Source organism: Leuciscus leuciscus, assembly GCF_965113295.1.
Source record: "Leuciscus leuciscus genome assembly, chromosome: 12".
Taxonomy (NCBI): Eukaryota; Metazoa; Chordata; class Actinopteri; order Cypriniformes; family Leuciscidae; genus Leuciscus; species Leuciscus leuciscus.
In genome coordinates, this window is record NC_138736.1 from 227,296 (window position 1) to 252,783 (window position 25,488).

General features: G+C 44.2%; 1 protein-coding gene across 1 annotated transcript; it reads right to left on the reverse strand.

The window, feature by feature from the left end:
- Positions 1 to 21,061: 21,061 nt before the first annotated feature.
- On the reverse strand, positions 21,062 to 24,834 carry LOC309511262 (nucleoside diphosphate kinase A 2-like). Its single transcript, XM_082186355.1, has 5 exons — positions 24,733 to 24,834; positions 22,014 to 22,146; positions 21,823 to 21,924; positions 21,626 to 21,738; positions 21,062 to 21,260 (listed from the first exon to the last, which is right to left on the reverse strand). The coding sequence occupies exons 2-5, from the start codon at positions 22,140 to 22,142 to the stop codon at positions 21,143 to 21,145; spliced, it is 462 nt and encodes a 153-aa protein (XP_082042481.1). The 5' UTR covers positions 22,143 to 22,146; positions 24,733 to 24,834; the 3' UTR covers positions 21,062 to 21,142.
- Between the last annotated feature and the right edge of the window lie 654 nt (positions 24,835 to 25,488).

The window sequence follows — 25,488 nt, forward strand, 5'->3', positions numbered from 1 at the left end:
AGGCTGAACTAGTGTGTGTGTGTGTGTGTGTGTGTGTGAGACAGAGAAGACGAGAGAAACTGCTGTATGAATGCCTTCCAGTGGAGAAGGAAAACACAAAACAGGAGCTGACAAGAATAATAATAATAATAATTCATTACATTTATATAGCGCTTTTCTCGGCACTCAAAGCACTTTACATAGAAGGGGGGAATCTCCTCAACCACCACCAATGTGCAGCATCCACTTGGATGATGCGACGGCAGCCATATTGCGCCAGAACGCCGACCACACACCAGCTTACTGGTGGAGAGGAGACAGTGATGAAGCCAATCAGTATATGGGGATGATTAGGAGGCCATGATGGACAGAGGCCACTGGGCAAATTTGGCCAGGATGCCGGGGTTACACCCCTACTCTTTCGAAAGACATCCTGGGATTTTTAATGACCACAGAGAGTCAGGACCTCGGTTTTACGTCGCATCCGAAGGACGGTGCTCTTTGACAGTATAGTGTCCCCGTCACTATACTGGGGCGTTAGGACCCACACAGACCACAGGGTGAGCGCCCCCTGCTGGCCTCACTAACACCCCTTCCAGCAGCAACCTGGTTTTCTCAGGAGGTCTCCCATCCAGGTACTAACCAGGCTCAGCCCTGCTTAGCTTCAGTGGGCAACCAGTCTTGGGCTACAGGGTGACATGGCTGCTGGCGAAGAATGAAAGAATGAAAGAAATATTCTGAAAGATATCGATCCAAAGTCCGACTGGTGATGCAGTCTGTACCATAATCAGAACTGAGTCTGGATCATAATCAGAACTGAGTCTGGATCATAATCAGAACTGAGTCTGGATCATATTTATTTATTTATTTATTAATTTATTTGACAGGGACAGTGTACATTAATTAGCATTGCTGCAAATGCACCAGAATTAGCCAAAAGGCTATTTTTCATCCGTTGTCCCTGGACAGATCTTAAAATTGTCTACCTAAAAAAAACACAATAAAAAGATTACAGTGAACAATACAAATATAAAAAGCAGTAAAATAGATATAACTCCTCACATCCTGTTGATAAATACAAGTTTACTAAAGTACAGACATTATAAAAAAAAAAATAAAAAAAAAATTTAATATTATACACATTGACACAGCAGAGACACAAGTGGCAGCAGGTTGGGTAGAGGGAAGTTACATATTCTTATTAGTGCTGACATGTCTGATGTGTTATGAGCCAGCGTTTTAGATGTTTTTTAAACAGAGTGTATGTGGTGAGTTCTCTGATGTTCTGAGGGACAGAGTTCCACTCCTGCGCTGCTGTGACTGAAAAGGCACTCTGACTAAAAGCACTTTTCCGTAGAGGAACAACACAGTCTCCTCGGACCGACCCTCGTGTTACTCTCTGTGTGGTGTTTCTGATGTTTACAAACTGACTGGAGTGGAGGAGATGACAGACCATGGATGATTTTATAAAACAGACAGAGGTTTGAATACTTAATGACATTTTCCCAACTTAAAAGCTTATGCTTTTGTAAAATGGCACAATGATGATACCTAAATGGTTTTTTATCCACCATTTTGATTGTCTGTTTATAAAGTGACTAAAGATTTTAGTGTTGTTTTATTTGCCTGTGACCAGGTTGTAAGACAGTAAGTGATGTGAGACAGAACCATACTGTACATGAACATTTTAGCTGCCTGAAGTGACAAGTTTGATCTTATGAACCGGAAATTTGCGATATTAAATTTGACTCTATTGCAGACCTTTTTTATCTGTGATTTAAAAGTTAGTTTAGAGTCTATTATGATGCCTAAGTATTTGAATTCTGACACAACTTTTATTTTTTCCCCTGTCACATAAATATCTGCCTGATTATTTGCAATGTTTGATTTAGAGAAGAACATTGAAACTGTTTTATTTACATTAAGTGTTAAGCAGGATTGATTTAGCCATTCAGAGACATGGGCCATAGACTGTGTGAGTTTTTCAGCAACTTGTTTTGTGTTTTTACCATGGGTATAAATGACTGTGTCATCTGCGTACATCTGAATATGGACGTCTGGACAAACAGAAGGGAGGTCGTTTATATAAAGTGAAAATAGCAGTGGCCCCAAAATAGAACCTTGAGGAACCCCCGTGGACATGACGAGGGGCGGTGAGTGGTAATCACTGATCCTGACTGACTGTGAGCGATTCGATAGATATGATTCTATCCATTTTATTGCATCTGAGGAGAAATTAAATTTACTTAGTTTGGTTAATAATATTTTATGGTTTACAGTGTCAAAAGCTTTTTTTAAATCGAGAAACACAGCTCCAACCACGCCACCTTTATCCAATAAATGTTTGATATTTTCTATGAAAAAACAATTAGCAGTTTCCGTGGAGTGTTGAGTTCTGAAACCAAATTGCATTGAATGAAGAGAAAATGTAGTGGTATTCAGATGTGTTGTTATTTGTTGGGAAATTAGTTTCTCTGCGACTTTTGACACTGTAGGTATGATGCTGATTGGTCTGTAATTGTCCACTGACAATGGATCTCCATTTTTGAGAATTGGAACAACAGCAGCTAACTTCCACACACTTGGAAATACTGCCTCAATAAAGGAGAGATTGACAATTTTAGTTACTGGTGTTACTTTCAGCATGCACATATCTATGCCAAATATGTCTCTAGTTCTGGAAGCTTTTAGTGCTTTAATTGTCTGAGTTATTTATCGGACAAATATTTAGATTGTTAGATGGTAAGTGTTATGGTTTAGAAGGAGAGAACCCAATCGCAGACCATTTGCAGACATCTCTAGGGTTTATTACAGAAAAAACAGGGAAAACAAAACCCACGAGGGGGCAAAACAAGACAGGATTGACAAACAAGACTAGACTAAGACTGACAGAAAACTGAACAATAAACTAACAGCTAAGACAGGATCAAAACACTTCACAAGACTTCTCAACAGGTTACTCACAAATGAATCTTCACATAAAGATTGGCAATGAACCGGCACAGGACAGCAAACACAAGGGGATTAAATAGGGAGAAACTAATGAGGGAAACAGGTGACGGCGATGATACAATGATAACAAGATGAGATAACAAGGGGGCGGGGTTACATGACGAGACAACGCAAGCACACAGCCAAACAAATGGCCATGTGCTTACACACAAAACATGGGCCTGTCATGATCCTGCCTCAAGACCAGGGAAAATCAGAGACAAGGCAGAATCATGACAGAACCCCTCCCTTAAGGAGCGGCTTCCAGACGCTCCCTAAGGGAACACTAAACACGTGACATGACGGACTGAGACATGGACACAAACCAACAAAACATGACAAATAACAATAAAGGCAGACATGAAAAAACAATAACAGGGTTGGGGTGACATATGAAATACAATAAACAAGGCAAGGGAGGTGGAGGAAACAAAGTTCTTAGGGGGCAGTCCAGGGTGAACAGGTGGACTAGGGGTCTTGGGTTGACAGGACGATGGCTGAGGACGAGGGGTCCGGGCAGACTTGGATGGGGAAACACGAGGAACAGTCTTAGGGGAAACAGACCGGGGTGAAGTGGTGACAGGGGTGTCCGGGGAAACAAACAGAGGTCGGGTGACAGCTGGTACAGGACTGGACACAGACATCCTCCTGTCTGCTGGGACAGGACTGGACACAGACATCCTCCTGTCTGCTGGGACGGGACTGGACACATCTGCTGGGACGGGACTGGACACATCTGCTGGGACGGGACTGGACACATCTGCTGGGACGGGACTGGACACATCTGCTGGGACGGGACTGGACACATCTGCTGGGACGGGACTGGACACATCTGCTGGGACGGGACTGGACACATCTGCTGGGACGGGACTGGACACATCTGCTGGGACGGGACTGGACACATCTGCTGGGACGGGACTGGACACATCTGCTGGGACGGGACTGGACACATCTGCTGGGACGGGACTGGACACATCTGCTGGGACGGGACTGGACACATCTGCTGGGACGGGACTGGACACATCTGCTGGGACGGGACTGGACACATCTGCTGGGACGGGACTGGACACATCTGCTGGGACGGGACTGGACACATCTGCTGGGACGGGACTGGACACACTAGCTGGGACGGGGCTGGACACACTAGCTGGGACGGGGCTGGACACAATAGCTGGGACAGCACTTGCAGTGGCGGGCTCAGGAACAGCGCTTGCAGTAGCGGGCTTCAGATCAACACTGGCTGCAGCTGACTCAGGAACCGGATCTCTTGCAGCTGTGGATTCAGGACTAGAGGACTTGACAGGACTGACAGGGACCTCAAGGATCTTGACTAGACGTGACAGATAATTAGATAAGGTCTTTGCCGCGACAACAACAGGTAAGTCTTGATGGGCTGATACGGCTTGAAGAACTGCTTCAGCAGCTGAATCGGCCGCAGCTTTCTCCTCAGCACTCACGGCAGCGGGCTCTGGGACAGCGCTTGCAGGAGCGGGCTCTGGGACAGCGCTTGCAGGAGCGGGCTCTGGGACAGCGCTTGCAGGAGCGGGCTCTGGGACAGCGCTTGCAGGAGCGGGCTCTGGGACAGCGCTTGCAGGAGCGGGCTCTGGGACAGCGCTTGCAGGAGCGGGCTCTGGGACAGCGCTTGCAGGAGCGGGCTCTGGGACAGCGCTTGCAGGAGCGGGCTCTGGGACAGCGCTTGCAGGAGCGGGCTCTGGGACAGCGCTTGCAGGAGCGGGCTCTGGGACAGCGCTTGCAGGAGCGGGCTCTGGGACAGCGCTTGCAGGAGCGGGCTCTGGGACAGCGCTTGCAGGAGCGGGCTCTGGGACAGCGCTTGCAGGAGCGGGCTCTGGGACAGCGCTTGCAGGAGCGGGCTCTGGGACAGCGCTTGCAGGAGCGGGCTCAGGGACAGCGCTTGCAGGAGCTAGAGATGACGAGCGAGAGGCTCCCTTTCTCCTCTTCTTTCTCCTTGAACGCGAAGCCGAATCTGTAGCTGGGCTAGCGACCAGTTGGAGATGTTCAGCTGGAACCGTAACAGGAGCAGGGACGGCGTTCTCGGGCAGCGCTGACTCGGTCGAGGAAGACTCAGAAGGGGAATCCCAGGAAACTCGTCTCCCTCGTTTACCATGGAGAACAATGGGAACAGAAGAGGCCTCAGGAGAAGAAGTGGAACCAGCCTTATCACCAAGGGCAACAACGGCCAGGACGCGACCCTCTGGGATCACAGGAAGTGAAGCAGGAGAAGACCTTGTAGAACCCTCTCGATCACCTCCTCTACTGCGGCCTCCACGGATCCCGCGAAACACGACCAACCGGGTCCCTTCAAAAGATTGTCGCTTGGCAGGAAAGGACATACTGTCTGCTGGGTTCAATATTGGCCGGTTCATTCTGTTATGTTTAGAAGGAGAGAACCCAATCGCAGACCATTTGCAGACATCTCTAGGGTTTATTACAGAAAAAACAAAACCCACGAGGGGGCAAAACAAGACAGGATTGACAAACAAGACTAGACTAAGACTGACAGAAAACTGAACAATAAACTAACAGCTAAGACAGGATCAAAACACTTCACAAGACTTCTCAACAGGTTACTCACAAATGAATCTTCACATAAAGATTGGCAATGAACCGGCAAAGGACAGCAAACACAAGGGGATTAAATAGGGAGAAACTAATGAGGGAAACAGGTGACGGCGATGATACAATAATGATAACAAGATGAGATAACAAGGGGGCGGGGTTACATGACGAGACAACGCAAGCACACAGCCAAACAAATGGCCATGTGCTTACACACAAAACATGGGCCTGTCATGATCCTGCCTCAAGACCAGGGAAAATCAGAGACAAGAAGGCAGAATCATGACAGTAAGCTTTGGGCAATAATGGATACAGATTCAATAAAAAAATTATTGAAGGCATCTGCAACTTTGTTTGTATTATTTGTAATTTGTCCATTTATCTTAATTTCTAAGAATTGTTTACTTTTTGTGTCCTGTCCTACAAGTTTTTTAAGTTGGTTCCAAATTGTTTTAGAATCCCCTTTTGCATTTTCTATTATAGTCAAAAAAAATCTGCTTTGGCCTTGCGTATAGCTTTAACAATCTTATTCCTCAATGTTGTAAATAGATTTTTAGCACTAGCTGAGTAAGTTTTAATTGCATTTTTTAACGCACGATCCCTCTCTTTCATTAGTTTGAGAATGTCTGAGTTCATCCAGGGAAGTATGTTTTTATTGTGTTTGTGTTTAACTTTACAGCTAAAATCTTTAATTGTTCTCTCAATTGTCGCCACAAAAGATTCAGAGTCAATTTCACAATTTGTTCCCAACAATATGTGATCCCAGTCAATCCGCTGGACAGCACTATTAAATCCTTCCTGGCGGTTTTTGGGGATTCCAACAAACTCACGCTCTCTGACAGAATAATCAAATCTCTTTTTTGAGAGCTTTCTGGCCACAAGGATCAAATTGTGATCAGAAAGACCAGCTAACATATTGTATGATTTAAATATTCTCTCAGGTCGGTTGGTAAATGCCAAATCAATCTGGGTGCTGCTTGATGTGGTGATTCTTGTGGGCCCTTTGATCATTTGGACTAGATCAAATTTGTCAGTTATTTTTTTAAGCTTTTTTCTACATGATGTGTCCTCCCAGTTTATGTTGATATCACCCAAAATAATGGTCTCTTTGTTTAAGTTAGATTCTTTCAGTAATTTTTCAAACTTTTCATAAAAAATGGCATCTGAAGAGGGGGGGCGATATACCACAATGATTGTGAAAGACATTTGTGGTGATAGTATAATATTCAAGCATTCCAGTTCATGATCATTCAGCTGTTGAATATAGTGTACGAGTCTGGATTTTCCTGAGGGTTTTCCTCTATCCTGATGGAGTTTGAGTTCCTGCCTCTGGCTAGTCGAGAACACTTAATATTCAGCACTATTATTAATCTGCTGTATGAGAACTGAACCGATGTCATCACTGCTTTCTGAACTGAATTCGCATTGAATTAAACTGAACTCACTTCAACTGAATAATTACTGTTTTCTATTGTCTTTTTAGAGCTGATTTGAATTTAATTTTGCATTATTTTCCTGTTTTCTCTGTAAAGCTGCTTTGAAACATCTGTGCTTTAGCGCTGTGGAAATGAAGCTGACTAGACGTCGTCACATTTATTTATAAAGCGCTTTTAAGTGTTTTATAAAGTGTTTCACAGCAGCTTTACAGAGATAATAGCGTAACAGTCCAGCTTAAGTATAAGTTCAGTGATGCTTCATTTTTGTTGTAAAAAAGTTATTTAGTTGGAGTAAAACGCGTCATCGTCCAGCTCAGTTCGTGTTAATGCAGGAGATCAATAATATTGTTGAATATTAAATGTCCAAAACTAAGCAAGCCAAAAGCGACAGGAACCAAAACTCCACCAGTGACAGAATGGAGTATAAAAGCTTGGGAGAAACCAGACTTCATTTCCAAAAAGTAATATGATTTTACCAGTATTTAGCTCATATTGAGCGTCGGCTCAAACGTGCACCAGTTCTCACAGAGACATGGACTGAGTTAGCTTGTTGCTTCTGCTGCTTTTGCGTTGTCTGTAAGCTTCGTATATCTTTCTGTTTTGAATCATTATTTACTATCATTCCTTGTTGTTTATACTGCTAAACATAACTTACTCAGCATCACACATTAACCTGACATCGCTGGCTTCAATCTAAATTGTTAGCACAACACGCTAGTAATTCGCTAGCCTGTTAGCATGCCATCCGCCTGCTCTTTATTTATTTATTTTTCTTGCGCCTTTTACGAGTCCATCAAACAACTTAGGTGAGTAGGATCAGTCAACAAACACGGTGAGTCATGTCATCTTCTCCTCTTATTGTCACCTGCACCTCATGCAACATGTATAGCATAGCCTTCTCTGTCAGCACAGGATTTACATGATAAATGCAGGGAGATAGTAAAGCTGACGGGGAAGATTTCAGAACTAGAGACACGGATCCAAGCTTTAATCGAGGTTAATTGTAAGAGTGCAAGGGCTTTAGATACTGCTTTGGATGCGACTAGCTTAGTGAACTCTGTACATTGTTCGGTTCCGGCCAGTGGTGTAGTCTAGTTTTTTGTAGTGAGTATACTGTAATATATGCGTAGAACAATTGCAGTCTCTTTTAACTTTAATATTCATATACACTAGTAGTCCATATCGAGATTTGATTCATTGTACAGCCCTACTTTTTATTTATTCATTCAAAAATAGCCAAATTCCGTGACGTTCTGCTTAGCAAGCTCCATTTGTGACTGGATTCCGCGATTCGGTGTCGCTTCGCAAACACTGACGGGGTGAATTTATGAATGAAAGTGAAAGTTCTGACACACAACGAAGTTGTTACGTATCCTCACGATTTTTTAAGTGGGTATACGGAAATCCTTGGCCTTTTCTAGTGGGTATACGGCGTATACCTGCGTATCACGTAGACTACACCACTGGTTCCGGCTGAAGTAGAGCCCGTGCAGCAGTGCAACTGGGTGACGGTGAGGCGCTGTAGTTGCGGGACAAAACACCACTCTTCCGTTCCGATTACCAGTGAATTCTCCCCACTCAGTGAAACACCCACTGAGAATCCTGTTGAATGTGCCCTAGTTATTGGCGATTCTATTACACGGAACGTGAAATTAGAGACACCAGCCACCATAGTCACATGTTTGCCGGGAGCCAGAGCGCCTGACATCAAAGCAATTGTAAAAGTGCTAGCTAATGCTAATCGTAAATTTTCTAAGATTATTATTCACGTCGGCACTAATGATGTTCGACTCCGCCAGTCGGAGATCACTCAAATTAATGTTAAAGAGGTGTGTGAACTCGCAAGTACGATGTCAGGCACTGTAATTTGCTCTGGCCCCCTTCCTGTTTGCAGGAGTGATGAGATAGTCAGTAGATTGTCCTCACTCAATGGCTGGCTGTCTAAGTGGTGTCCGCAAAATAATATAGAATTCGTAGACAATTGGAAAAGTTTTTGGGGCAGACCTGACTTGTTGAAAAGAGATGGTATTCATCCCTCCTGGGATGGTGCTGCTCTTCTCTCTAGTAACATGGCACATAGTCTTAGAGCTCAAACATGACAATCTGGGCCTCAGGTCAGGAAGCAGACAGACTGGCTAAACCGACCGTCTGCTAGCGGCCTCGCGTCACCAAGGTCAGATAAATCCCATCACATAGAGCCTCTTTCACCTAGCTTTCATCATATATAGACTGTGTCTGTTCCCCGAATTAGGACATACAAAAAACTTCCAAACCCATCAAAGGGTAAATTTTGTATTGATGTTCAACAAATAAAAACAGATATAATACAAATGAGCAAATGATAAAGCTTGGGTTGCTGAATATTAGATCCCTTACTTCAAAAGCACTTATTGTTAATTATATGATTACAGACTATAATCTATATGTGCTGTGTTCGACAGAAACCTGGCTAAACCAAACGAATACATTACTTTAAATGAGTCCACTCCGCAAGATTACTGTTATAAACATGAGCCTCATCTGAAAGGCAAAGGGGGAGGTGTTGCTGTAATTTATAGTAATATCTTCAGAATTACTGAGATGTCTTGTTTTAAATATAATTCCTTTGAAGTATTGGTGCTTAATATAGCAATATATAGTGTAAATGATAAATCACGTTTAACATTTGTGCTGGCTACTGTATACAGGCCACCAGGGCACCATACAGACTTCATCAAAGAATTTGCTGACTTTCTATCAGTTAGCACTGGCTGCAGATAAAGTCATAATTGTTGGTGATTTTAATATACATGTAGATAACGAAAACGATACATTGGGATTGGCATTTAAAGACATTCTTAACTCTATTGGAGTTAGACAACACGTGTCAGGACCTACTCATTGTCGTAATCATACTCTAGATCTAATATTATCACATGGAATAGATGTTGATGCCGTTGAAATTCTGCAGCAGAGCGATGACATCTCAGATCATTATCTAGTCTCGTGTAAACTTAATTTAGCCAAGGCTGCAAAGTCGACTCCTTGTTACAAATATGTTAGACCTATCACTTCTGCCACTAAAGATTGCTTTATTAATAATCTTCCTGATCAGTTTCATCATCTCAGCATCCCAGATAGCTTAGAAGAACTAGATATTGCGATATTTTAACTCTGTCTTTTCCAGCACTTTAGACACAGTTGCTCCGTTGCGCTTAAAGAAGATTAAAGAAAATAGTCCAATGCCGTGGTACAATGAGCACACTCGGCCCTTAAGAGAGCAGCCAGAAACATGGAGCGCAACTGGAAGAAAACAAAACTAGAGGTATTTCGCATTTCATGGAAAGAGAGCTCGATTGCATACAGAGAGGCTGCTAAATCTGCTTATTTTTAAACCCTATTAGAAGAAAATAAACACAACCCTAGGTATTTATTTGAAACAGTGGCTAAACTAACGAACAATAAAGCTTCAAGCCCAGAAGATTTCAAGCAGCACAGCAGTAATGACTTTATGAACTTCTTCACTTATAAGATTGATAATATCAGGGAGAAAATTATTACTATGCAACCGTCTACTACAGTATCGCATCAGGCAGTGCATTGTAGTCTCCCTGAGGAAAAATTCGATTCATTCATTGGTATAGGAGAGGAAGAATTCGTTAAACTCATGTATGTTAGACCCTATACCGACTAAGCTACTGAAAGAGATGCTTCCAGAGGTCACAGATCCTCTTCTTAATATCATTAATTCATCTTTGTCATTAGGATACGTACCAAAAACTTTTAAGCTGGCTATGATTAAACCACTTGTTAAAAAAACGCAACTTGATCGTACAGAATTAGTCAATTACAGGCCGATCTCAAATTTCTCACAACTATGTTTCTTTTTAGAAAGAAATGATATCTGCGAGGATTTCCAGTCCGGATTTAGACCGTACCATAGTACTGAGACTGCTCTCGTTAAGAGTCACAAATGATTTGCTCTTATCATCCGATCATGGTTGTATCTCTCTATTAGTGTTACTCGATCTTAGTGCTGCATTTGACACTATCGACCACAACATTCTTTTAAATAGACTCGAAAATGATGTTGGCATTAGTGGAATTGCACTAGCATGGTTTAAATCATACTTATCTGACCGTTATCAGTTTGTAGCAGTAAATGAAGAGATGTCTCATCGATCACAAGTTCAGTATGGTGTACCATAAGGCTCAGTACTAGGACCGCTGCTGTTCACTCTGTACATGCTACCCTTGGGAAAACAGTCTTCCTAACATTGTCCGGGAAGCAGACACACTCTGTCAGTTCAAAGCTAGACTAAAGACACATCTCTTTGACCTAGCATTCACATAACACATTATAGATTTCTATAATTCAATGTTAGGCTGCATAGATTAGGTCAGCCGGAACCGGGAACACTTCCCATAAATCCTGATGTACTCGTTACATCATAAGAAGAATGGCGTCTACGCTAATATTAGTCTCTCTGTTTATCCCGAGGTTTACCGCAGTCCGCCGGATCCAGGCCGTATCCAGATCTGATGAAGGACCTGCGCCTGGACCCACACACACTGTTGAGCTGAATCTCAGAAATGAGTCTCAGAGAACTACACTTCCCAGAATGCACCAGCAGCAAACCGGCTGCTAGTCACCTGATCAATTATCACTGATTTGGAGCACCTGTGAAGACTTGGAGGTCCTCAGTTATTTAGAGGAACAAACTTCACAGAGAAGACACTCCAAGTTCACTCACTCGTAGGTTCGGTCCAAAGACGCCAATGGTTGGTGAAATATTTTATTTACTTTCATGGTGTTTGAAATGGTGTTATTCAATGTAAAAGGCTTAAGTGGGTAATTAATCATAAAATGTATTTAAAATGTTTATTTAAACGTTTAAACTCATTAAAAATGTTTAACTGAAATGTTTAGTTAAAATGATAACTTTTGTTCTCTGTCTTTAAAGGTTTACAACCTAATTCATTGAACATACCAATCAACTGACAAAGCCAAAATAAAAATGATTGAGTTGGAAATTTGAGTTGTCCTTGTGTCCTTTGGAAATTGAACAAGAGTAGGACTTGACAGTTGTAAACCACGCGGAGCGGCCTGGCCCTGAAGGGGTGGTGGTGGCGCAATGGATAAGACACATGCCTTTGGTGTGAGAGACCCGGGTTCGAATCCACTGTGAGACACCAATGTGTCCCTGAGCAAGACACTTAACCCCTAGTTGCTCCAGAGGCGTGCGACCTCTGACATATATATAGCAATTGTAAGTCGCTTTGTATAAAAGCGTCAGCTAAATGAATAAATGTAAATGTAAATGTAAATAAACGGCTTCAGATCCAGAAATAAGCTGTTGACGCAGAGGAAGTCAAGATGGCGGAAGATGTCCTGGGGAAGTCGGTCCAGCAGCTCAAAAAGGAGAGGACCACTGCAAAAAGCAGCTTCACCAGACAAGCCAACTTCATTTCAAGAGGAGCAAGCAGCATGCTTCAAGTGGAGTTAAGGGAAGAATTCACTAAGCTTTCAGTCTGTTTCAGAAAGATGCTCGATGCCAATGATGACTACAGGATTGGACTTGAGGCTGACATTAAGACTGAAGATGAGGAAGCAGGTCTTGATGAACAGCAAGAGGCTGACATTGATAGATCTGTAAATGAAGGTGAAGCAAAGTTGGAGGAGATAAGGGACATGGTCCAAACAAACCTGTGGTCGAGGTATGGAAGGAGTGAACTTCTTGTGGCAATCCTGGAAGCAGAAAAAGCTAATGATAAAGCGGCTGATGTACCTGTGGAAAGTGCCAATTTAGAGGGCTATGAAGTGCACCTCGCTCTCTTGGAAAAAAGAATAAAAGAGGCCAGCTCAGCAATGTCAACATGGGAGAGATGGATCCCTGTAGAATTAAAGGACGAATTAGATGGAAGAGTCAAGGACGTAAGAGCATCCTACTACAGGCTTGAGTTAAGGAAAGCCGAATTTGCCACTGCACGGACAATCAACGAGCAAGGCACAGGAGGGAAACTACTACCCCTACCGGCAACATCCACTCCAATAGTGAGAATCAAACCAACCTCTCTACCTATCTTCAATGGAAGCAAGAGAGAATATCACAGATGGAGGAAAGACTGGGAAAGCCTGCAAAAGCAGGGAGAGCCATCCGGATCAATTGAAGTGAAGAAAATTCAACTCTTGGGGAGTGTGGATGACAAAATCTCAAAGGACCTCAGACTTTCAACCTACACCACTGCCAGTGACATGTTCAGAGTCCTGGAAAACAGATATGGCAACAAGTCAACCATCATAGTGGAAATCCTTGAGGAGCTGGAGAAGATGCCACATGTGAAAGGGAACCAGCCAAGAAAGGTCATTGATCTCATACAGTCAGTAGAGAAAGCCCTAGCAGATCTTACAGAGTTAGGAAACTCTGGAGCCATAAAGAACCCACTGGTAATTAAGACCATTGAAAGCAACTTGCCTGACTTTATTAAAAGAGACTGGGTGATGTTCATGGTTGAACCCAGAAACAATGTCACATCAGACAACCACTTTGTCATGCTCTTGAAGTTCCTGAAAAGTCAAGAAGAAATACTAGAGAGACTCGAACAGCTCAGAACTGTGGAGAAGGTGGAGAAATCAGATCGTTCAGACAAGAAGTATGATCGAAAGATTGCCTCAACAAAAACCACAAAGAAAGAAGAGCTTGATGAGGTATGTGGTGTCTGTGGTGATAGTGGGCACAACAACAAAATCTTCTTCTGTAGAAAGTTCAAAAGACTTAAGCTACCTGAAAAAAAAGCTGTTTTGAGAAAGCTGGGAGCATGCCGAAAATGTCTCGGATGCCATGATGAAGATGGATACTGCAGAGACACTTTCCTATGCAGAAATAAAGACTGTAAAAGGGAAGGTGGTGCCCCAGACCACCATTTTTTCCTCTGCCCAAAAGGAGAAGTCAAAAGAGGGGAAGAGAGAAAGCGTGGAAAAGACGGCAAAGGTGAAAACAAACTAACGGAGGAACAAGAGGAGATCTTGTCTGAACTTTCCCCAGAAATAGCAGATAGATGCAGAAAGGCTTTCACCAACACCAGCAAAACCGCAGTGACACTCGATGCTTCAGGCCAGTCTGAGCTACTGCAGAGGAATGGGCTCTCTGAACTTCCTGTCATCATGATGTTAATGCAAGTCACTGCAAACGCAGGGCAGAAGATTGGGACTTTAATTGACCTTGCTTCAGATACAAATTATATTACCCATAAGGCTGCTGAAAGACTGAGGTTAAGACATGAGAAGATAACTTTAGTTGTGCATGGGGTTGGTGGTATGGCCATGGAAGTGAAAACACAAAGGTATCTCCTCAAAGTCAGAGTCAAGACACCTAAAGGAACAGAGAGAGCTCATGAAATGGTCTGCTACGGCTTGGATGAAATCGCCAGAGTGCATCAAGTAATTGAACCTGAGAAGTTGAGAAAATTCTTTCCGGAAGTCAAACTTAAAGAATTGGAAAGGCCAGAAGAGCTAACTTCTCATAAGCCACCGAGAGGGAAGACTCGCTCCCCAGAGGGTAAAAATCATCGGAGACCTCGTCTTGTGGGAGGGTCCATTGGGGAAGACGGTGGGTGGAGCACATCCCGACTTATTTGAAGAAGTGGAGGTTGGAGCATATGAGTCCAAAACACACTTCGCTCGCTCCATGAGAACAGCAGCTGTCAAATATCAAGAAATCACAAGTCCAACAACTGTCACAGCTCAGCTACAGCAGGAGGATGTGGCTCAGACCAATTTTACAGCTGCCAGTAACCGTGAGTTCCTTGAGTGGTGGCACTGGGACAGCATCGGAGCTGCATGTGAGCCAAGATGTGGAGGTTGCCGATGTGGAAACTGTCCACCAGGAGGAAAAGAAATGACCCTGGCAGAGGAGAGGGAACTGGAGATTATTAAAGGAGGCCTCACCTACAAGAAGGGGGATGCTCACACACCAGCTCCACATTGGGATGCAATGTATCCTTGGATGGTAGATCCAGCCTCTCTTCCAAACAACAAAGGTGCAGTCCAGGCTTGTTTCTTAAGGATGGAAAAGCAACTAAGCAGAGAGCCAGATTGGAAAATGGCATATGCTACCCAGATCCATGAGATGGTCGAACGAGGCGCAGCCATAAAACTCACCAACAAAATCATGGACGAGTGGATCGGACCAGTGTGGTACGTAAGCCACCTGGTGGCGCCAAATCCTCATTCGGTGACAACACCAATCCGTATTGTATGGAATAGTAGCCAGAAATACAAAGGTGTGAGTATGAATGATCTTCTTCTGAAGGGACCAGACGTTCTCAACCCTATCAGAGCTGTTCTGCTGAGGTTCAGAGAAGGAACGTATGCATCTCTAGGAGACATCAAAAAGATGTACAACTCCGTATGGCTGGAGGAGCGTGAGATGCATCTTCACAGGTTCCTCTGGAGGGACAGCCCAGATGAAGAGATAAGTGAATATGCAATTACCAGAGTCAACATTGGGGACAGACCTGCTGGTTGCATTGCTCAGTTGGCTATGAGGGAAACAGCACGCCTGCCCAACTTTGTTCACTTGGAGGATGAGCGCAGAGTCATTGAAGAGGACAGTTATGTGGATGACCTCTTAACCTCCCAAAATGACCTAAATAAACTTGACAAAATCACAGCAAATGTTGAAGAGATCTTGAAAGCTGGAGGTTTCTTCCTCAAACCATGGGTCCGGTCAGGGCAAAGTGGGAGGCAAGGAATGGAGACGGAGGATCTAACAGAGACACAAGGTAAAACCTTAATTCTTCCAAATCAAATGAGGGACGAAGACAACAAAGCCTTGGGTATTGGCTACCAAATGGATGAAGACAAGCTCTACATGTTAATCTCAGTTAACTTTTCCAAAAGGAAAAAGAAGATGAGAGTTGGGAAAGATCTTCTCAAGGAGGAGGTGAGAACTGAGACACCTAAGCCACTAACTAGGAGAGCTCTCTTAAGCCAAGTGGCTGGACTGTACGACCCAATTGGCTTAATTACACCTGCCAAACAGAAAGGAGCAATTCTTGTAAGAAAGGCATTCCAAGAGGGAGGAGGTGGGAAACTAACCCAAGAAACCTGGGACCAACCTCTCTCAGAAAGCCTCAGAGAAGAAGCTATACAGCTTTTTGAAGAATATGTGCAGCTTGGACAGGTGAAATTCCACAGGAGCCTCACACCAGCTGTCTGGGAAGGGAAACCTTGGGGCATCACATTCTCTGATGGAAGTGACAAATCCTATGGAGCTGTGATGTACTTAAGATGGGAGACAAGTCAAGGCACTGAAGTTCGATTTGTTGAATCAAAAGCCAAGCTGACACCCCTGGATCAGAAGGGAGAAGCTGTAAAAGCTGAGATCTGTGGAGCTGTTTTCGCAGCCAGGATTAGGAAGTATGTGGAAAAGCATGCTTGAATGAAGATTGAGAGATGGTTCCATCTACTCGACAGTCAAACGGTCTTGGGAGCCATTCAAAGAGTCAGCTATGGGTACAAAACCTTCTTTGCAAATAGAGTGGGTGAAATCCAGAAGGCTGGACTAGTGCAAGACTGGTGGTGGATCCGTGGAGATCTAAACATAGCTGACATTATAACAAGAGGGGGCGCTCCTGAAGATTTGAAGGAGAACTCCACATGGCAAAATGGACCAGAGTTCCTGAAGTGGCCAGTGGAAAAGTGGCCTATAAGATCAGCTGGAGAGGTAGCAGCTCATGCCAGGGAGAGTGTAAACAAGCTCCAGAGGAAGGCATTCTCAGGTGCATTAAAGCTGCCGTCGGCAACATTTTTTTGATCATATTCAGTGTAATCGACACTATAATCCGACAGAACAACATAAATAAGGTGGTTTTAGAAAAAAAACCGAGCTTCTAACTCCACCTGGAGCGTGTTATTTGTTTTGCAAAAATCCAGCGCTCCCGCTTCATCAGGTCCAATCAGCGCAGGGGGGTGTGAGATCTGACTGTCAATCACAGGTCGTGCACACGCCACAGATCCCCCTCACTCGCGTACTGCTCGCGTACGTTAATATCACATGCACACGCCACGCCTGAAGTTCGCCTGGAGATTGCATGAAGCGTGATGGCGGAGAGAAAATCTACTAACAAGCTTCCAATTCCTCGGTTATTGCTATTTATGGATAGATTAGCCAGGGCAGCCTACCTCCGAGTCCATGGTGTTGATAGATGCTGAAGAGACGGACGCGTTCACAGAAAATCAGGTACACACGCACAGTGACGCACTGACGAGCACGACCTCGATGGGAGGGTGCTCGCTGGTAGTGGGGAGGGGCATGAGAGTTGTAAACATTCAAAATTTTGGCTAATCGACCCAATCTGCCAGACTTGCCGACGGCAGCTTTAACAAGAGCTCAAGCAAGAAGGAGTCAGCAGAAAGAAGACCAACGAGGCACTCAGGAAAGTCCAAAGAGTGAAACTCAAGAGGGAATACCTGTGGAAAATCCAACTCTTCTTCTAAAAAGGAAGCCCACTGGCTGGGTTAAAGATCTTGTGGAAGTAAGAAGATCCAGTAGCCTGTCCAAACTGGTGAGAGTCGTTGCCTGGGTTTGTCTAGCTGCCAAGCAGTGGCTGAAGAGGAAGTGCCGGGTCTCTAAACAGTCCAAGTGGGAGATAAGATCACCCAAGCAAGCTGTGCTAACTGTCAAAGAACGAGAAGATGCACTCAAAGACATCTTCCTTGCAGCTCAAAAAGGTACAGTTTTTTCAGACACAACTCTAAGCAGATTGGCAGTATACAAAGATGTGAACTCTGGATTGCTAGTTTGTGGAGGCAGAATTCAGACTTTCAACGAAGAAAAGACAGCAGTGCCAGTTTTACCATTTGAAGCATGGGTGTCTACACTGCTGGCACAGGAATCCCACAAAGCAAACCATGAGGGAGTGGCAGGAACCCTTCTCCGGATGAGGAAGAAAGCCTGGGTAATAAAAGGCTGTAGACTTGCCAAGAAAATGGTTGACAGCTGTGTGGTCTGCAGGAAAAACAAGGCAAAACGGTGTCAACAAATCATGGCTGACCTGCCTCTAGAGCGAACAGGCCCGGCTGCACCTTTTGAATTCACCACTATGGACCTGTTCGGCCCTTATGAAGTGAAAGATGAGGTCAAGAAGATAACTAGACTCAGAGTATGGGGAATAGTCTTCTGCTGCATGGCTTCCAGAGCCATACACACTGAAGTGGTGAGTGACATGTCATCTGAAGGATTCCTGCTAGCCTATCAAAGGTTCACTTCACTGAGAGGACACCCTAGGAAACTCTGGTCAGACCCTGGCACTAATTTTGTGGGAGCCAAACCTGCACTAGAGAAGCTTCACAAATTCCTTAACCGACTAAACAAGTCTGATATTGAAGACACAGCTGCCAAGTATGGTACAGAATGGTCGTGGAAGATTCACCCTGCAGACTCTCCCCATAGGAATGGTGCAGCAGAGGCAGCTGTCAAAGTAGTGAAGCGGGCGTTGAGCAACCTTGGTGGAGATGGTGTTTTCACATGGGGAGAATTCCAAACTTTTCTCTTCATGGCAGCCAATCTTGCAAATGAGAGACCCATCGATGCAAGAACTCAAAGCAGAGAAGACTGTGTAGAGTACATCACCCCAAATTCTCTGCTTTTAGGACGTGCCAATCCAAAGGGAGACCCTGGAGATTTCCAGTTTGATGGCTACCCTTATAAAAGACTTAAACATATTCAAGCAGAGGTAAGCAATTTCTGGAAGAAGTGGAGCCAATTGGCTGGACCTAATCTGTTCATTAGAAACAAATGGCACACTAAAGAGCGAAATGTGGCTGTTGGAGATGTGGTCTGGTTGGCTGATCAAAACGCCCTGAGAGGACAGTACAAGCTGGCTAGAGTGGTCAGTGTCAATGCTGACAGCAAAGGCATCGTAAGAGATGTGCTTGTGAAGACATTTCCCAGCTATCCTGTTCACATCACAAAGGCAAACGGCAAAGAAGGGCCTACAAGAGCTAACGGAGAAAGAACCAAGAGACTTCAAACCAAAATCCCAGCCACAATTCTTCATAGAGATGTCAGACGCCTTGTCATTCTACTTCCCACTGAAGAACAAGCAAAGGTGTGAAGGGCTTGTGTGACCTCTCTGGTTTTGAAAAAAACCAGGAGCTCAAGTGGGAGGTGTTGAGCTGAATTCTCAGAGAACTACACTTCCCAGAATGCACCAGCAGCAAACCGGCTGCTAGTCACCTGATCAATTATCACTGATTTGGAGCACCTGTGAAGACTTGGAGGTCCTCAGTTATTTAGAGGAACAAACTTCACAGAGAAGACACTCCAAGTTCACTCACTCGTAGGTTCGGTCCAAAGACGCCAATGGTTGGTGAAATATTTTATTTACTTTCATGGTGTTTGAAATGGTGTTATTCAATGTAAAAGGCTTAAGTGGGTAATTAATCATAAAATGTATTTAAAATGTTTATTTAAACGTTTAAACTCATTAAAAATGTTTAACTGAAATGTTTAGTTAAAATGATAACTTTTGTTCTCTGTCTTTAAAGGTTTACAACCTAATTCATTGAACATACCAATCAACTGACAAAGCCAAAATAAAAATGATTGAGTTGGAAATTTGAGTTGTCCTTGTGTCCTTTGGAAATTGAACAAGAGTAGGACTTGACACACACTCCTGATCTGATGAAGGACACACTCCAGATCTGCGCCTGGACACACACTGCAGATCTGATGAAGGACCTGCGCCTGGACACACTCACACACTCCAGATCTGCGCCTGGACACACACTGCAGATCTGATGAAGGACCTGCGCCTGGACACACTCACACACTCCAGATCTGCGCCTGGACACACACTGCAGATCTGATGAAGGACCTGCGCCTGGACACACTCACACACTCCAGATCTGCGCCTGGACACACACTGCAGATCTGATGAAGGATCTGCGCCTGGACACACTCACACACTCCAGATCTGCGCCTGGACACACACTGCAGATCTGATGAAGGACCTTCAGCTGGACGCGACGACAGCACAGTCCTGAAGTGTCAGTAGTCTCTTCCCTGTGAAGGCCTCCTTCCCTCCCTTTACCTCTCTACAGATAAAGCGTTGTCGGGATAATTCTGGTTCGCGTGGCTACATGGAAGCGATACAAATTCTGTATTATAAATTTTAAGGCCAGACAAATAGTTTGTTGAGGGTTGGTTTGTAGGGAAGGACTACACGCCTGCGCACATATATTCAAACACACACACCTATAGACTGAACTCGTGATACACATGTGCGTCTTTCTCACAGGTTCACGTTTTTGAAGTTTGCGCATAAAGAACTTAAGAGTTTTCTGTAGAACGGTGTGTGTTAGCGCCCCCCTAAGTTAATAACTAATGATCTTTACAACGGAAGTGAATCAAACTAACTTTATTCTAGATCTGCTGTAAAGCCTAAACAATCTGTTACTGTAATTTCCTATTATCACTGTAAAGCTGCTGTGAAACATCTATATTGTTAAAAGCGCTGTATAAATGAAGACATGAAGAGAAATAAAATGGCATGAGAAACCCAATTTCCTTTAAAAAAAAAACAAAACTTAAATACAACTGATAAACAAAATGATATACAATCAGAGAAGAGTCAGAAAAGGGGAGATTTTTATTGAGTTTGAACAAAAGTTCTCATTGATGTTTGACTGATGAAGCAGTGGAGCTGAAGAGATGCAGATATGAGTTTCATACCCGGACACAGAAACATGAAGCTTCCAGAAGGGTTTCACAGCCGTGCCACAGAAACACCAGTTGTGTGGAAGATGATGTGTTGTGGCAGAGAGACTGAGCTTGAATAAATCTGCTAAGTGCAAGTGTTGAAATAGTTTGAGCTTCTAGATATCATTAAGGCTAAACCAAACCAACCCAGAATTCAACTTTGCATTTTAATTTATTTTATTAAAATTCACATTAGGGATTTTTTTATTTTTATTCATGCAAACAACTAAACTGTGTCATCCAGCTGACTATCCTTCTGATCCTCATCACGTCGGACTCAAAACAAAAGCTTGTTTGGAGAATGATTGAAGAATAAAGAGAAGAATATGAAAGTGAGATTCCAGGTTTTATTTAAACAAGTGCTTGAGAAAGAGACACACACACTCCAGCGGGGGTCGATGTTGATGTGTGTGTTCACTCGTAGAGCCAGGGTTGTGCGCAGCTCTTGTAGCTCACCAGCTCCTCAGGCTTAAACCACAGGGCGATCTCTTTAGTAGCGGCGGCCACCGAGTCGCTGCCGTGGATCAGGTTCCTGAAGCACACACACACATCAGCGTCATTCTCAGGGTGGGGGGACTTACTTTAAAGTAATGCATTACAATATTGCATTACTCAAACTCTTAGTAAATGCATGTTCACATTTAGTCTAGAACTAAAATAACCCTCACGTTTACACACCCTCACTTTCTCTCAACATGAGGACAGGAGAGCTGTCAGTCAATACATGTGGGAAATTAATGAGTTACTTATTTGAAAAAGTAACTTAGATATTTTGTTGTAAATTGAAAAAGTAATGAGTTACTTTACTAGTTATTTGCAAAAGTAATCCGAATGCGTAACTCCAGTAAGGAGTTAAACCTGACACGGGTTATTCTCCGAGATCTCGCTCACACACACCTTCCCACTTCGATGCAGAGATCACCGCGGATGGTGCCGGGTTTGGAGTCGACGGGGTTGGTCTCGCCGAGCATCACGCGCCCGATCTTCACCACACTCAGGCCCTCCCACACCTGCGAACACACACGTTAGCGTCGCACGCTTCATTAGCATCACACGCTTAATTAGCATACAGCTACAGATCGTCGATGGCTCACCATGGCCAGCACCGGCCCGTTGGCCATGTACTTCACCAGCCCGGCGTAGAAGGGCATGTCCTTCAGGTCGATGTAGTGCTCCTTCAGCAGAGTCTCAGACGCCTGCGAGCAGAGACACGTTAGCATGAGCACGCAGAGACCGTTAGCATGAGCGAGCAGAGCATTAGCATGCGCTGCTGATGAACACACACCTGCAGGAACTTGGCGGCCACCATCCTGAAGCCCTTCTGCTCGAAGCGCTTGATGATCTCTCCCATCAGGCCTCGCTGCACGCCGTCAGGCTTAATGGCGATGAAGGTGCGCTCGACTTTATCAGCCATGACTCTGAGGAGAGAAGAACACACACATGAGTCTGAGGAGAGAAGAACACACACATGAGTCTGAGGAGAGAAGAACACACACACACACACACACACACACACACACACGAGTCTGAGGAGAGAAGAACACACACACACACACACACACGAGTCTGAGGAGAGAAGAACACACACACACACGAGTCTGAGGAGAGAAGAACACACACACACACGAGTCTGAGGAGAGAAGAACACACACACACACACACGAGTCTGAGGAGAGAAGAACACACACACACGAGTCTGAGGAGAGAAGACCACACACACACACACACGAGTCTGAGGAGAGAAGAACACACACACACACGAGTCTGAGGAGAGAAGAACACACACACACACGAGTCTGAGGAGAGAAGAACACACACACACACACACACGAGTCTGAGGAGAGAAGAACACACACACACACACACGAGTCTGAGGAGAGAAGACCACACACACACACACACGAGTCTGAGGAGAGAAGAACACACACACACACGAGTCTGAGGAGAGAAGAACACACACACACACACGAGTCTGAGGAGAGTACACACACACACACGAACTGCTGGAGGGATGAGGGACAGATTGAGTCAGAAAACCAAAGAGTGAGTTTCAAACTTTCATTCATGATTTCTCATTAAAAAATTTTAGTTATATTTTAATATTGATAGGATCCAAGCATGTTGAAAGTTCTGTAAGTATTATTGAATAATAGAATTATGGTGATATTCAGTAGTACGAGTGTATGCACATGTGCAGCTCTTCTGTACTGGACACACACACACACACACACACACACACACACACACACACACACACACACACACACACACACACACACACACACACACACACACACACACACACACACACACACACACACACACACACACACACACACACACACACACACACACACACACACACACACACACACACACACACACACACACACACACACACACACACACACACACACACACACACACACACACACACACACACACACACACACACACACACACACACACACACACACACACACACACACACACACACACACACACACACACACACACACACACACACACACACACACACACACACACACACACACACACACACACACACACACACACACACACACACACACACACACACACACACACACACACACACACACACACACACACACACACACACACACACACACACACACACACACACACACACACACACACACACACACACACACACACACACACACACACACACACACACACACACACACACACACACACACACACACACACACACACACACACACACACACACACACACACACACACACACACACACACACACACACACACACACACACACACACACACACACACACACACACACACACACACACACACACACACACACACACACACACACACACACACACACACACACACACACACACACACACACACACACACACACACACACACACACACACACACACACACACACACACACACACACACACACACACACACACACACACACACACACACACACACACACACACACACACACACACACACACACACACACACACACACACACACACACACACACACACACACACACACACACACACACACACACACACACACACACACACACACACACACACACACACACACACACACACACACACACACACACACACACACACACACACCACACACACACACACCACACACACACACACACACACACACACACACACACACACACACACCTCTACGGTGAAAGTGCTATAATATGCATTGTGTGTGTGTGCGAGACGTAATTTCCCTGCCATCAAAGCAAGTCACGTGACACCCGGAGCACGGGTAAAGATCTCGCACATGCGCACAGCAGATTCCACTGAACGGCATAATGGACGTGTTCTCACCCTAAACTTATCGCTTCGATCAGACGTTACTTTTGCACAAGACAATCGCGTGTGCCGAGAATATGTCTATAGCTGACTGCATTCACAATATAGCACGATCTTATGTTTGAATTAAGCCAGACTTCATATTCAACAAGTTCAGATTGAATCCAGTCAGAGAAATGCGAGACGCGCGGCAGATAGTCACCCGCATGCGCAGTAGCGCTTCAGACAGACTCCCGCATGCGCAGTAGCGCTTCAGACAGACTCCCGCATGCGCAGTAGCGCTCAGTCTCAGACACAGGCAGCCGCATGTTACAGATGTTCATGCAGCGATTCATGTAGCGAGTCCATTTCCACTATTAAACATGATTCTGTTGCACTACTAAAATCTAGGCCTGAAGTGTGAGTGTGTGTGTGAGAGAGAGAGAGAGAGAGAGAGAGAGAGAGAGAGAGAGAGAGAGAGAGAGAGAGAGAGAGAGAGAGAGAGAGAGAGAGAGAGAGAGAGAGAGAGAGAGAGAGGGCGTGCAGACCACACAACCAGCGAATAAAGCCACAGTGCTATCACGACACAAACGAAGGAAATGAGAGTGCACTTATGAAATCAAACTCGTGAAAACGGATAAAAACACACACCTTACGGACTCGATGAGGCGTTCGTGAAGCGGATCCTGAGGACGGAAGGCGACCGGGGACAAAGAGCGCAGTGCGCGTGCGCTTCTTTTATAAAGGCGGGGAGGGGGCGTGGCGGGGGCGTGGCGGATGACGAGCGATGAAACATTATAATCCCAGAACATATTCATACCTTTAACCAACTAATAAATACAAAATAACAATAATAATAATAGCAAGAAAATCTGTAAAAATTATCATAAAATACTACTGCTACTACTAATAATACAAATATATAAAATAAATAAACAACAAAATAACTACAAAAATGAAGAACTATATACATGGGGTATTGAAATCCTTAAAAAGGCTTTACTAACCCTAACCGTGCTTTGCCTCGGTGTTCCTCCAACGCTCTAAGATACTCACAAAGATCAAACTTTAATGGTACAAAATAGGTGTATTTTTTCATCCTATTTCATCCCATTTATGAATGTGATATTTCTCTAAAATAATAAACAAATAAGAACAAAACATATTTTCTAAAGGCTCATCGTAAAAAATATTTTTGTCCTCAAAGTGATGTCTTAAATATCTCCTTAAAATTACCTTAAAATTACACCAGAACAATTCAGTACAAATACTCTCATGATTCACATTACAAAACACACATTTCAAATCAATATCTTTCTTAAATCTTTTTATGACCTGATTTACTGGGTAAATATAATGCATATGAAATATCATGAATCTTATAATGACCCAGAATCTGCTGAAACC

Bases quoted from the DNA above. Each gene is read 5' to 3' on its own strand.
- LOC309511262 (XM_082186355.1), bottom strand. From the start codon at position 22,142: ATGGCTGATAAAGTCGAGCGCACCTTCATCGCCATTAAGCCTGACGGC. The intron at 21,925-22,013 runs GTGTGTGTTCAT...CTCTGCTCGCAG, and splicing joins TGGCCGCCAAGTTCCTGCAG to GCGTCTGAGACTCTGCTGAA. The intron at 21,261-21,625 runs GTGTGTGTGAGC...TGTGTGCTTCAG, and splicing joins CTCTGCATCGAAGTGGGAAG to GAACCTGATCCACGGCAGCG.